Source organism: Anopheles coustani, chromosome 2 (assembly GCF_943734705.1).
Source record: "Anopheles coustani chromosome 2, idAnoCousDA_361_x.2, whole genome shotgun sequence".
Taxonomy (NCBI): Eukaryota; Metazoa; Arthropoda; class Insecta; order Diptera; family Culicidae; genus Anopheles; species Anopheles coustani.
The window spans coordinates 83,700,297-83,715,850 of record NC_071289.1 but is presented as its reverse complement, the minus strand read 5'-3'; the positions used below and the strand labels follow the sequence as shown (position 1 = coordinate 83,715,850).

The 15,554-nt window shown below is 44.4% G+C and overlaps 1 protein-coding gene across 1 annotated transcript in view; it reads right to left on the bottom strand.

Annotated features, from left to right (window-relative positions):
• LOC131263360 (homeobox protein araucan-like) overlaps positions 1-14,363 on the bottom strand; it is a 104,109-nt gene extending 89,746 nt beyond the window's left edge. The window contains exon 1 of the mRNA XM_058265547.1: positions 14,259-14,363. Within this exon, the coding sequence (XP_058121530.1) occupies positions 14,259-14,363 (105 nt within the window). The remainder of the gene's footprint in view (positions 1-14,258) is intronic.
• Between the last annotated feature and the right edge of the window lie 1,191 nt (positions 14,364-15,554).

Sequence of the window (15,554 nt, the reverse complement as noted above, 5' to 3'; positions counted from 1 at the left end):
TATATTTATCATAAAAAGTGCAATATCAACAGACGTAAATGTTTATGGAATTAGTCATTTCTTCGTCGCTGCCGGCACGTTCCGCCGGTGTTTTCGCGCGCCAGTTTCCGCAACCGGTTCCCGGCCCGCGATGGATCGGGACTGCGGTGCTTTTCTGGCACCGTGCGGCGTCACGGTTTCGAGCCCGCGGGGCAAGAACAGGCACACACACAGAACACTCTTCCGGACACGAGTGAGAACCACGTCAGCCACGTCGACAAGCGGGCGGGCAGACGAGCGCGCCAATAAAACTGCATTGCGTACTCCAAATTGAATCTCTCCGGGTATTTTTCTTTTAAGCAGTCAACTCTCCCCCCCCTAATGCCAGCCAGCGAGCCCGAAACCCCCCGAAGTGCAACAAATGACTCGGGAAGGTTTTTATTATTTTAGCCAAACTAAACATTTTATGGCCCCCGCCTCGGTTCCAAACCTTTCCCGCTTGGTTTCGCGAAGGAACTTGTTAAGAACTGTTGTCTTCGGCGGAGGACGAGGGAAGCTTGTCTGGTGGTACGATGTGGTCTTTCAGGTGGTGCCCTGGGCAGTGGCTTAACAAATCATACTTTTCCTCCTCCCACCATCAACCCGAAAACCCACCTCCCCACCGACAACGGCTAGGCCGAGCAAAGCGAACTTGTCGTTGTTTGTTTTAGCTCGGATGTTTTATGGCGGAGACATCTTCTGCGTGAAATCTCCCGGAGCAATCAGGGTTTTTGCGGTAGGTGGGCGAGGAGTAGAGTGTTGGAGAGGATGGAACACACTGCAACAGATTACGCTGTAGGTGTTGAAAAACGGACAACGACTGTGGTGAAGTTATGCTTCAAGTTTAAAGACGGCTCTGCGAAGACTTTGATTATGCATTTTCATATTTTAAAGCCGCACCTCACCCTAGCCGCACGTTCTACCGCCCTCTTGGCCACCGGTTTTTCTCTTGCCTCCTCTGCCCATGGCCTGTTTTCCCACATCTCCACCACCCGGTTCCCTCTCCGGGGATCTTTTCTCCATCGACCATTGGGATTCGATGATGATGCATTGATTATGTAAATTTATAGCCACACACAGTCACACATGAAGGTGGTGGCGTATTTGCTGTCCGGTACGGGTCCGTGGGCGCTTCCCAGGCAACAAACACACCCACGCAGCCTACACCACCCCCAATCCCTAAACTCACCGTTGCGGGCAATTGAACCTAGGAAAACTGTGCCTGACTGACCCCTAGAGGCGATCGCCAACTGGATTGGCCAGCCATCCGTTTGCGGCCCCGTAACAAGTTTCGGGCGTTCATTAGGACCCATCCTCCGGGGTTGCACCTTTTCTGCCCGTTTTCCTATCGCTCATTTGCATCGGCTTGCGCGCCCTGCGGGTTCCGTACCCGAACCCGAGCCGATAATTGTCCGCTACAAGTAAGCCACCCAGCCGCCCAGACGACCTGAAGGACGTTTCGCAAGTGTGTCTGGACGCTTACGGTGGCCCCAAAAAAAAGCAACTCGCAGCTAAGCCGCTTTTACCACCCGCTCCCCCGGGGGGCAGGTTAGCCGGGCCGTGCGTGACCGGTGCTTTGAAGGTGAAATTTGTCGACAAGCTTCCACGAGCCGATGCAGATTGGCTGATTCCAATCGCACAACGAGCGAACAGCGGAGTGCATGTATTTTTGTATCTTAATTTTGTATGGAAATCTACTACGAAAACAGCCATAAGGTTTGGTACATGTTTGGGTCCGACAGAAACTAGCTGAAATCTTTCAGTCTTTGCCCATTTTATTTTTAGGTTTAATACACATTTTCATGCTTTTTACAACTTTTATGTGTAATGGTTTTAACCGCACTACCACATATAATTGAAAAAATCCGTGTTTTCTAAATCAAATGTGTCTAAATTTGATCCTATCATTCAGTCATGTTACGGTTGAAAAAGGGATGAATATAATTTGTTAATTGCAGGATGTACAGTAATGTCAGAAAATTAAAGTTTGGAAAAGAGTAAAAATACTAAGTATAACTGAGGATTACTGTTATGTATCGTAGAAATGACGTACATTTAAGCTGAATATCTTAAAACAAATGACCTTGATATGGCTATGATTTAGAACACATTTGTCTAATGCATTTTGGTGGATTGAACATTTTTCTTTGATAATCATAATAGATAGTGAAATTCAACTACATGCGTGTGCGTGTCGAGTAAGTATCAGGATGCAAATAACCAGGAATGTCTAGTTTGCATATTTTTTCAATTGCAATTCCTTTCCAGTGCTGTCAAATTTGTCTGAATATTGCCACGCAAAGATGAGAAATAATTTGTTCAAATTTTATGCGAAAACTCGTTACACACCATAAATTCAGTATAACAACTATTCAGACTAATATCAGATTATTCTAAACGTTTAAGCAAAAATGTTTCGCAATAGCTCAGAGGAATTTTCAAGGCACGACAGGAACTTGTTGATGAGTTAGTAAATGCAAGCAAGATGCTGGCTAAGTACAGCATTGGAATTCAAATGAGCATCAGTTAATCGATCCCTAATCAACCTTCTAGCAGAGATGAGCGTCAAAATCATCGCCGACGTACGTGTCCTCGACAGGTCCTTACGCCGCGAACAGACGGGAAGAGGCAGAAAAAAACAAACCCATCGTCGAGGGATCAAACGAGCATCACGGCGACAGCGGCCTCGACCCGAACTCGGAGCAGGATCCGAGGACGGGCCAGAAAATGTCACAAAAATTTACAGCGTCAATTAATCAATACATAAAAATGTGATTTTTATAATAGCCATTTCGACAACTTTACCTCCGGAGGAGTTCCCGGGCCGCGTCATCGCCGGTCGCGGACACGTTTCCCTGTAACAAAAGCAAAAGCAAAAAGGCCTTGTGCCCCCTCCGGGCGCCCCATCCTTGCGACCCGCTTCCTTGGTGGACCACGGCGCCCCCGAAAAAAAAAGAAACGAACCTGTCAGTGATGGGTAATAGAAAGAAGGATGGCGCAGTAAACGATGTGACCGCCGAGGTGATGAGTCTTGGTGGATGTGCTGCTAACAAGCCACAGCTAGCCAACCTCGGCCCCCGTACCTACCATCCACGCCCGGTCCAGGAGGTTCGACAGGAGGAGGAAAAAAGGCAAAAATGACCATCAATAAAAAATAATATAATTTTATTTGTATGGTCAACATCAACGCAGCGATAACAATAAAAACCTTCTTGCAGACGGGTACGAACGTCGAGTGAACGAACAGGATAAGGATGCTGGGGCGGGAGTGTGGAGCCATGATTTTGCCCACGAGCCTCTCCGAGTGGACCATGGGGAAGAGCGAAAAAACACAGGCCTCCAAAAGAGGAATCCCAAGTGACAGCACGCCTCGAAGGAAGCCAAAGGCTTAACGACTTAGTGAAAAAACGAAAAAAAACACAAGCGTATGTGGCGGGAACGAAGAAAACAATAAACAGATCTTAAACTTTTATGTTTCATTGGTTTGCGCGGTTAAGGAAACAAAACAAAAACACACACACACACAAAACCCGAGAGAGATTCGGTTTTGGTGGATCAGAAGGTTCGTGTGTGCTTTTTCTTGGAGGTTTGAAGATTCACGATTTTTATGAAAAGTTTCCCCGGGCCCTTATTTCCTGTTTCTTGAGAAAGAGAAAGAGGGAGGGAGAGAGAGAGTGTGTGTGTCTGCATGGATGACAACGAAGAAGCAAGAGGACGTCCGTTTGGCGCTTCCTTAATGTTTGCGGCTGGACGTAGGACCTAAATGGGGAAAAAAGGAGCGAACCTTTGGAAGTGTTTCTTTTTTGGGTAACGTTTGAAAGGAAAGCTCCTCAAAGACGGCTTCTTCTTGCCACCAAGATAGGTGTGTGTGTGTTTGCCCTTTTGTGTTTGGAAGAAGAGAAACGAGTCAATTTCCAGGAACGTAGAAGGAAAAGAGACGATGGCCGGAAAACGTTGGATGGCGCCAAACAATTAGTGGATTATAAATGCCTTCAAAATTCGGCTGGTCCGATTGTGCCGTGCGCTTCGAGGTAGGCGCCCCGAGGCGCGCAGGTAGCGAACCGGTGGCGGGGCGTGGCAGTAGCCGGACGGAATCCGGCCCGCTCAAGGATCGCGATCGCGCCAGGAGTGTCGACCAGCGAAGGTAGCAGTGCGGGACGGGACTGCCGAGACCCAAACAGTAAAGGGAAGCTCATGTTCCGGACGGACAGTCTTTCGGACAATCGACCCTTCTTGTTTCCCTCCGGAGGCTTGCAGCTTGGGCCGTGTAGGCGAGTGGATCGGGGCGTTTGGCGAAGGACGCATTTAGCCGTGGTATACATTTCAATGATGACAGCAGCGCGAGACGGAGAGATTAATTTACGGACCCAGAGACTTTCGCGTCCATTCGTGGTCTGCTCCGTCTGGCGCTGATAGGGATCGTAATTAAGAAAGTGTCCTTCGTTCGGGAGCGCCAGCGTCAGAATGTGGGTCAGACTGATCGAAAGGATTTAGTCCGGCTGCAGACGGTGGTGGATTTAACCGATGGCGAAGACGACGGGCTGGTGCGACGACGGGAAAGTATCCTTCGAGATAAGGTGGTGATGATAAAAAGGACACTGATCAAATAGATGATCGATGATCGAAGGTAAGCTGCGGGGAATGTTTACTTTCACTTTGGAATGTGGTCAATTCGTCAAAACGTTCTAAAGTCGTTAGAGGAGCCATAGTAAAGGAAAATAGTGGATAATGTATTAAATATTCATAGTAAAAAGGAAGAAAAGCATATTTTCGCATAGAGCTGCTTTACAAATTTGTATAAGTTGTTACCAACGATATGAAATTGAAACTAAAGAGTAAGCATTTAAAATGCATCAAAAATAAAGCAGCACTCTTTTTTAAGACTCAATAATGCATTAATTAAACATTTGGAATCGTTATTCAACGAACACTGAAGTAAATCGATAACTATTCTTTCTCTTTATTGCTCATAAGAAAAGTTTGATAACCTAAGCTGGAGTCGAAGAGATGAGATGTAGAATCCATAACCTTTTCTACAGATATGGTCAATACACAATAGCAGCAGACGGTGTATCCTCGTCCTTTAAACTTCATATTATTTGGAAAGTTTGAGCATTTAAAAATCACAATTTGACCTTTCTACCCTCTTCTTTTGGAAGCTTGTTTGGTTTATTGCAATGTTAAGGATAGAACCTATTAGGTTAATAATAGCAATTTCATCTTTTAATAGCTGGTTCTTCGTCACTTTTAACGTCCCTACATCACACTTAGTTGATCACATTAAGCTTTTTAATAACACATCCTAGGCTGCCGCTTTGTGTACACAGAAGCCATAAGATATGAAAGACACTGTAATAATTGAGATTAGAACGAGACACTCGGTAGCGATCACATGAACAAGCCATCAACGCAAAGCAAACGAAACGGAAACACTTTGTGCTGCACTTCCCTCGGTTTGGCAGCGTCGGAGGCTTTATGACGACTTCCGTTTAATGAGTCATTTCAACAAATTTTAGTTTATGACACCGAGGCAAAATTAATGGCGGACTGCAAGCAAACTTTACTATTATTACTCCTCCGTACAAGCGGCTAGTGGGGTTTTCCTCGAGCCCAAAACCCCCGCTCCCCCCATTGGCAGGATCGTCTCGGCCACTGCACCGCGCACGATCCGGGCCTTTGAAGTGAGAAATTACTCCACACAAATCCTTTTTACTGCCGGAGCCATAATCAACGCATAGAGTGTAATTGTTTTATGATTCCGCACGCCTACACCCCGTTTTATCACCCCGAAACCTGCCAAGAAGCGTGCCGCCGCACTGCGGATTGGGAAAACCAACCTGTAGCCTCGGTGGTCGGTTGCATTCGGGGCAAAAAGGTTGCTCGAAATTGATCCATAAAAAGTACGGCAACCTTTTCCGCTAGGAAAGATCCTTGCGGTGGGCCGCAGCATGAGGATCAAAGCACGATTTGTTGGTTTTGCGGTATTTGTCGGTCAGCAACAGATGCAACAGGTTTTCTTACCCTATAATTACCAAAGAATCCAGTTTTATAATTCAAAATCTAACGTTACTGTTGGAGAGCATATTGAAGACTTCAACTTTACGTTGATCAAGTTTGAGCACGTGAAATGGCAAGCACAAACAGCTACTTCGAGGCTTTCATCTCCTGCTTGGTGATTTATTGCGCCAGTTCCATTAAATCCAATTATTCAAGTAAACATGCTGCCAACACTGGAGTTATTCCAAATGGGATTGCATTTACTTATCAAGATCGTAAAAAGTTAGATCTCGGCTCATAAACACCGTCCTGGGCATGGGCGGAAAATGGGCCCAGAATAGTGGACGGATCTCGTTTCCCTTTCCCCATCATGGGCGCCACAATCACACACACACACGTGCGCGCATACATTTCGGCATGTCGCGAGCGAGTGTGGTTTTTATTTCCGTTCCTTTTGACTAAAAGACTTTTCACCTCCCTCGCCCTCAGGAGTGGGGTGAGGCGCAAAGGGGGGCCGTTAATTTGCGCCTCAAGTACCCGGACGGTAGCGCCTTTTTTATGTTCAAACCACACCGAAGGGAAGCATATCATGTGTTCGCCCGGGAGGCAGCATCAGCATACGGGCTAGGACAAGTAATGCAGTGCCCAAAAGAATGCGCAATGAACAAGCGGAGAAAAAGAGTGGGGAACAAAAAAATATCCAGTGACTATCGCACATACACGAAATTTCGTTCTGCTCGGCAAATGGGTGCACTTTGCTTTGCGACCGCAGCGCCGGTGGATTTCGGGGAGACATTTCCTGGCCGGGCACGGGAAACACTTTGGCGCCTCCTATAACGCGAAATAACGCCGATGACGATGTTCGCACGGTGAGGGATGATTCAAATCCCTCCCTTATCGTGTCCTCGGGCAGTGCATTAGAGCGAAAGTGGAGGCGGTGAAGCAGCGGCGGGCCTTTTAAAGCGGATGTGGCCTAGTTTTTCTAATAGTTCATTCGCTTTTAGTTGTGTGCTACGGTTTTGTGCTTATGGTTGTTGGGAGAAATATATATTTATACTTTTTGCAAGCTTTAATACATGGAACTAATGCAATTAACTTCAATTTGCCTTACTTCACCATTTTTCATGTGTTCATCACTCTTTAATCTTGCCAATTTTAGCTTGCGAATCCGAATTCAAACTCAATATTTTTGATCTTTTATGTATTTTTTTTTAATATAAGGGAAGTTGTACTGCTTTTCGAAAATTAACATATCATCAATTTATGTTTTGTTTTCATTTTAAAATAAGCATCTGCTTGAATGCAGCCTTTTAAAGAAATGCATTTTTGTTGCTTGACTTTTGGCGTTTTCCATGACCGAAAAATATTGTTGATTGAAAACATCAATCAAGCCGTTGGAACTATTCTGTCAACGGGTTTCCGTTTTTCTTGCTCTTGCCAAAAAATGTAACATATTTTATTCCTCATTCATCATTCCATGAAAAAATAAATACCTCAAATAGTATGCACACATTAGTTCTCCGCGACGCTCAGCGTGATCGATCAACACCTTTGCGAATATTTATCCCCGCCGAGGTATCAAGAGTGTTTGATTTAGGTTGAGTGTTTTTCAATTACGGTTCCGCTGTCCGCCGGCACTTCCGCTGCGTGGTTCGAAAGTATTTGGGAGTTTTCTGCTATCGATGGGTTTATTGCAGCCGATATCGACGTGTGTGCCACCGGTGCTCGCGGGATTGAACTCCGGCGTCATTATAAATGCATGAGGCTGTAGGTTCATTTATTTATTTATTTATTTAGCTGGATTTTAAGTTCTGTTTTTTCCCGTTCAATGTTTCCGTTTTTAAAACGACCGTATCAGAGAACAAACTTTTACAGAACAAAAGGGTCGTTTTGCGTCGGTGCATCCAACACGGGCTTAAGGGATTTCGCGTGAAGATATGTGTGGAAGTCAAGAGAATGATTTTTTTTATTTTATTTTTCTATTATTATAATTCAATCAGATCATTATTGATTATTTTCCCAAATAGATCGCCGATGCTGAACGCAGGAGGTATGGAAATGCATGTAGAATCCGTCAGAAAAGTCAGCATGCTTTTTTCACAGAGGGATAAACGAACTGCGTGTTTTTTCCATTCCATCCTATTGTATTGCACATTTTCCCTCCTTACCCCACGCCTCCCTTCGAGGTGCGCGAATCAATCGGATTTCGCGGGCACTGGCGCGGTAGAAAATAATGTTGTACTGTCGGTGAAATTGAAATATAATTATTGCTGAAGTGGATGCACAGAAATGTATTTAAAGCCCATATTTTATGTATGCGTTTCGGGAAAATCCGAGGAAAAAAGGAAGAAGCAAAAAAACGCGTTGGCGGGTTAATCAGCGATGAAACAAACCAAACCAAAAAAAGGCGCAGGAATCGAACAAAGCGAACGGAAGGATCAGCACAATAGTTCCGGGGGATTTTGAATGCAACGGCAGGGAAAGGATTGCCACCGGGGCATGATATTGGTGGCCCGGGACAGGAAAAAATCTGTTTCGGTGTAAATTGCATTTTTACGCTAAATTAATGGGTAACGGAGAACAAAAAACTATCACCCACCTAGATCCGGAACCGCGCAGAGTGCCGGTGGAAATGTGTTCTTTTGTCATCCAAATGAGCTTGTAGTTGCTGTAGATTTAAAGCCCCAAAGGGGACAGTTCAATGATATATGGTTTGCATGTTTTATGTTTTAATCAATGATTTTGTTTCGTTCACTTTTATCGACGTTGGTTTAGTAGTGTTTTTACAAGTTCGCAGCAATTAATCGTGGAAGTATAATTGAAAGAACGTTGGCAAATATTACGTACATTCAAAGTTGCTATTAGATTGCAAAACATGTCACCCACGCTTTGAGCTACCTCGATTACATCCGAGTGTGAACACCGGCTAACATTAATCCCCGTCGAAACTAACCGGAGCGTAGCACAGTTGGCAGACGGCGCTGTACAAAATTAAAGTGAAATTAAGCATATTGAGCGATTGATGTAATTAAATGACATCTTCCGGATGAGTGGCTGAGCAAAATTTTAAAATGATTGTCACGGGAAAGGTGACAACGGTTGGGCCGGTTTTTCCGGCGTGGTCAAACCTTTCCCTGCCTACCGACACTCTCAAACCTTCGCGAACCCCCGTTAACTACCCCCGCTGTGACCGATCGCGAATCAGAAAACCCACAAGTGACGAGCAATTGACGCGGAAACTACACATACACACATTTACACACCCACCCACCCACACACACACACACACACACACTTACACTGGTAACGAGGGGCCACGAACCTGCCCGCCGGTAACACCAATCGACCACAAGCTGCCATCCGCACTCAATTAGCAATCAGATGTCATATTTACCCGCTGGAGTGGCGTTCCGGTGGCGGCCATTTTAATTAATTTTAATGTTTTTAATTTCGCGTTAATATGAAACGGATCCGGAGCTATTTTTTTGTTTGTCTACCACCGTGCGGAACATGCCATTACGGATGAAAATGAGCAGCGCTGCACAATCCCGGGTAGGATTTTGGTGGCATTCGTAGTTGATTTGCAGTCCACTTAACTGTCGGAATAATTTAATGTAGTGCATTATGAGTATGAGGTTGGATGTTTAAAAATACCGACAGTACACAATATCAATTATATGAACGATAAAGTTAAGTATGCCATCAATAAACAGATATCTTAAACCTTTGAAAGGTATCGTAGAAGCACCATACATGGCGCAGGTCCAAACTTGGCGCACTTTCTAATATTTTCTTCGATATTAGACTATTTCCATAACATTTCAGCCTAAAATATGTAGTCAAATATTTGTTTATGTTTGTACAATACATCCGCATCAAAACATGTTATTGGTTTTTGGTTATTGAATGTATATTTAATTAAAGGAAAAATTCCATCCCACAAGTGCTCCATTATTTACCCGTGTTAGCAACGCTGCTAAGGAGATGGTGAAACTGTTTCCAAACATTTATCCGCAAAGGAAAAATTATTAGGGATTTTTTTTTATCAGAAACTGTTAAAACGTAAGTATTTCCAATGAATCGTGGTTAGATTCGGCGCTTTTTGAGATTTTATACCAATTTTGAAGCGAAAATATTTTGCGCCAAGTTTGGCTCACAGTGTTCTAAATTATTCACCGTGGAGAATATGACTGTTCGCACTGCTAGATATTTTTGAATCATAGAAGGCTTTGATGAATGAGATTGTAAAAGTTGGCGATGAGATAGTTTTATTTTCACGAGAGAAGTCAAATTCCGCGTCAGAAAAAGCTAAATTGTTTTTTAAATGGATGTTGAAAAGTGTTTCTATTGTTTTAAGTTGAATTTTGAATAAAGCTGTTGAATTCAATGAACTACATCCATGTTGTTTTAAGTGCACCAAGTAAGGAACACATCGCGCCAAGTATGGAACATTGCAAAAACAATGCGCCAAGTTAGGAACACAAGGTGCCACACAAAGGGCTTCTGAAACTTGAAGAAATATTAATTTAAGAGTTTCTCATTTATTTTACTTGTATTCTTTGGTAGTTAGGCTAGCACTGTGCAAAACGTAGTATGATTTGACCGAACATTGATTTGGTTATTCAACTTTTTATGCAGAATTTCCTTAACTGCGGCAAATATGGTACATCTACGGTACATGATTTATGGTTGATTCCTGTGTCGATTAAATAAAAGATAAAATCTGTCTTCAATTTAATTAAAACGGGATAGTATTTTATAGTATCCCTTTTAACGCATTTGATAAAAAGATTCATGCTTTGTTCTCTTAAGAGCCAATAAAAACAACTCCGGACGAAAACATGGCAAAGATAAAGTTTTAAATTAATCTATTCAAAACAGTAGTACTTAAGCCGCGACGCATGTATTATTCTGCAAAACAAACATGCTATTAAAATTCTTTTCCTACTTCGAAATGCATGTTTCCTTTCACTTTTGTTTTAGGCGTTAAAAATTCACATCTTTTTTGTGGTATTCCAGAAAAGTGTACTAGAAAAAAACGCCTCCATGTAGCAAGTCCGGTTCGGGTGTGGAAAGTCGGTTATCATAATGCTTCCGCTGGCACGTCCCGGTTCTGGTCAACTTCGGACAGTTAACCAGCTGTGACGCCGTCGGTTTTAACTATAAACAATTTTCGCTAGGATGCTGCTGTACCGAGGACCGGTGTTCCCCATGCGAGCAGGCAAGCATAAGGACGATTGGGAATACGGTACCGGGATGCCGACGACTGCAGGCTGGGGTTGGCCGGGATGCCAAAAGTTGGTTGGCTGGTTTTGGCTACCGGACAAGTGTACGTACACGGGCAATAATTTATTCTACTCCGTTTTTTTCCCCGACCCCGTCCCGAGAACACGCCATCCGGCGGCGGGGAGGAGTTCCGGGGTTTTAGGATCGGGGTCCGGGTCTCTTCCGATACAAATGATGGGGCTTCGGGCACGGTCTCCGGTGTTACGTCGGGTTTCTACGATTTTATCGTAGGATCGGACATTTACCAGAACGATCGTGGTCAACCGCGTTCCTTGTATGGTTATTTTTTCTCATCCTTCGCTTCGGCCACTGGTGTTCCGGTGGGGAGGGGAGGCCAGAAAGCCGGAAGAGTGTCCATCAGTGGGGCCCGGGTTTGGGTGTACATGGTCTTTTGTCGTGCGCCGGACTGACTCCTGTCTTTTTTGTTTGTCTCCCTCTCGTGCCCTGGACGTTGGGTGCATTGGGTGGCCGATTATTTGCGGCAAGTAAGAACGCTGGAGCAGTTCACTGGTTGTGTTTTTCTTTTCGATGATGACGGTGAAACAAAAAATCGCAAGTACCGTGCTTTCTGGGATTCGTTGGGAGCCTGGTTGGTCCAGGGCATACAGGGAGGGCAACATGGGATCGAACCTGCTGTCGCACGGCCCTGTCCGATGATAGCTCGGGCCAACACGACGAAGTCAATAAATTTGTTTGCCAACCACAAAACTAAAGTATTGCCAATTTCGGAGGAAGTGGGCGCCATCTGTTCCGTGGTTGCTGGAGCTGTTGTTGAGCAGGGTTGTAAACTATTGGAGTGAGAACTGTGGTTGTTTGATTTTGCCATTGTTGGACCCAACGAACGAACGACCAAACGGACGTGGTGGGTTAGTTGTGTGCACATTTGGCACTTGTGCAAGTTGAAGCAGTTTGTAATGACAAACCAGTTAATTTTACACAAAGCGGAAACTGAAACAAGCTTTTTAGTAGTCACGTTATATATGGTAGAAAGAACCCTAATTAGATTGTTTTGTATTATAGAGTAAACAATAAGGTTTAGTATCAAACGCGAAGAATTGTTTTTAATACGTATGGTTTTTAAGTCAAATAAATATCCCCAAACATATTAACAAAATACAAGATAACCCCATGAAAGAATGAAAATATGATAGCATAGATTGCTTTTCGCTTACAGACATATTCTCTGTTTGACGAAAAGTTTTAAATTAATAACACAATAACAAAGAGTTACAACAAAACACTAGTGAACAAAGACAATTTTTCAGGCATAATCATTTGAAACTTCGGAAATTGAACACGCCAAGCTGATTTAACCATAAGGAACTTATTCGGATTTTCCAATCCTTTGTATTCGAATATATTCGAGTTGTTTAACTCTGATACTTCCCAGTCAGTTCCTGCGGGGCTGACGGAAAATTGAAAAGCGGCCTTGTACGGTGGAAATATTTTAAAATTCTCTCAATGTGGGCTGCTTGCTTTCATTAATCCTAACATGTTCCACAGTTTGAGTTTCATTTCACAGTCGTCAGACTCGCAAGCTTAGTTTGGTACAACTGAAACTTTTTCAGCCTTCAGCTTCAGCCCAAATTTTATCCACGGCACAAAATGGCAGTTCATCGGTAGCAAAAAGGGGGGGAGGGGAGTTGGAAAAAAGGAAAAACGAAACGAAAATATGGAATCCCTGCTGCTGCTGCCGAACAACCCAACTCCTAAAACCCCTTCGGCAACTCACACACCGAACGCACACCGTTGATTAGGTTATAATTTGCATCCATGTTAGAAACATTTTCCCCGATACAGCTTTCACTGGGACATGGCACCGGTGCGGCCAGAACTTCATAATGAAGAAGATGCGCAAACCGGGGAGCCCCACTCTCCCACCCGCCAAGGATGCCAACCGGTGCAGAGATGGGAAACGGTCGGTCGAGGGATACGCACTACGGAATATTAATGATCCGAATGGGTTAATAAAAATAAAGTTGTTGAAACATGCTGCCGCCGGAATGATTCCGGTACCGCACGACTCTAGGTTCTAGGAATTGGTGCGCCCAGCCAGGAATCATCGTCGTCGGAAGCGAGCCCGTTGTTAATAAACTGGGGTAATCACTCCGTTCGGTCGTTTCGTGTGGATAATCAACAATTTCACCCAACAGCTCGAGCTGCAGTAGGAGAAGGCGTTTGGAGGGGTTGGTTGGAAAATGCTGGAAAATACGTTAACATGCCTAATGCCCGAGGGGATGGCGGGAAAAACCGAACCGAATGTAATGCGTCGATGCTTCCGAAAGGGGATTGAGGTGGTTCGAAAGGCTCGTGTAGAAAAAAGGGCTTACTGGGAAAATGCCGAACGAAGATGTTCGTAATTATTCAGTGGGACATAGGATAGTGATCCTCTATTGTTGCTTTGAAAGGATCCTCAACCATTTCTAGTAAAAATTGTCGTATTTATTGTTCAGCTAACAATTGTTGATCTGCATCTAGAAACAACAATTGGACTATATTTAGTTTAATTTCTGGTTTGAATTTAAAGATTAGAACAGATTTAAATTTAAAGTTTCCACAAAACATCGGAACAAACTTCTGATGTTCTGATGATTCCTACATTATGTTGTCACCTTTGAGTTTAAACAAATGTAAGCTAACGTGTTTGCTTGATAATTCAAAACAATTTGTTTCTTTTTCGGAAATAAAAATTCCCCTTACAATTAGCAATAATCCTGCTCATCGTTGGTAATTTAAAACAGTCAGTGGTCAGTGGACATTCATATCCCAATATGTGTATGGTAATGTTCTGCTGTAAACCCACTTATTTTTATTCTAATTTAATGTAAATGCGAACCGCTCTCAAACGCTTAACGCCACTTCCGTAACGGTCCACTTCAAAAGGATTATGGCTTTATGGCATTAATTAGCATTCGGAAGGTGTTTGTAGATTTTCCCGTCGCCCGCGCCTCACTTACCTCTTGTGGATTAAAGTAGTCATCTTCCCTATGGGCAGCGTGCATTTCCTGCATGAGCGGGTTCACTTCCAGCTCCCAGTGTTCGGCCACTCCCGGAATGTCCATCATAGAGCCGTCCGAAACAGGAGGCTCCGTCCTCTTACCTGGCACAAGACGTCAAAGCCAACACACGCACACTGCACTGCTTCACGCACCGCCGCGAAAAAGTTGACGTAACATTTCACGACAAATGTTGAACAACGCGCAGCGAACGCTTGGTTTCGGAAGTTATTCACTAACGATTCGGCAGTAGTTCTGCTCTATGGTACACATGTTCAACAATCGCCGTAGTCGTCACAGTAATTGCAAATCCACTTTGTCTCCCCGGATTTGACAAGTTCAGCGATTGAAAACCCCTCGGTTACTGCGATGTACTACTGGGGTTTCTCCCGTGTTTTCAATGTTTCTACAAACCATCACCACAGTTCCCCTTGCGTTGTGCTCTTTTGAATAAACCGTTAATTTCCTCCGTCGCACGCTGCCCCTATCGCGATGATCATGTCCAAGCCATGTCAACTGTCATCATTCGTCAAAAGGTTCATACTCTCGCGATCCTCGAGCGGTGCAGTAAAGCTGCCTGCCTAGCGCACTAGGGTGCAGGTGCATCGAAGTGCATCTGGTCTCGTTAGCGGCATCTGCACGGTTGGTGCTCACTCGCGGGCTTCAGCGAGAAACCTTCGCGCATCGGAAACGCGCGATCGACATGTCCACTGAATGTCTCTTCGAACGCATTATGCACCAACAGGACACACTTTGACACGAACCTGTGGAGGTGAGATGGAACGTTTGCACTTGAGGAAAGGATGAGGCTCCAAGGATGTTGAGTTAAAATAACTGGAATACGTATTTGCTTATCATCAGGTTGTTTTGGTAAAAATGTCTTGATCTACTTTCGTTAGTTTTGCTCCTTGTTGTACATATTTGTTCGCTTTTTTAATTACGAAACTGATCCTAATCTGCCGATCGTTAATCGAAATCACTTGAAAAACTGACCACCGCGTACAGGTGTAATGCTAATGTGTGTCCGTAAACTATTTGTGTTTGACTTGCTGGATATGCAATCCAGCACTGAGGGCTTGCCAGCGTGACTCATTGGCCCAGCTCGCCACGCTGCTCGCCGTGTGTGACACGTTGGGTGGCCCTTTCCGAGCAAGATCCTCCCGTCGGGTTGTGGGAGTGCCGTGAGTCGAAGGGGAGTGGAGTGCAGTGGAGTCCATGGAGTGGGTTCGCCTTCTGAGCGTGTCGGGTCGTGTGCGC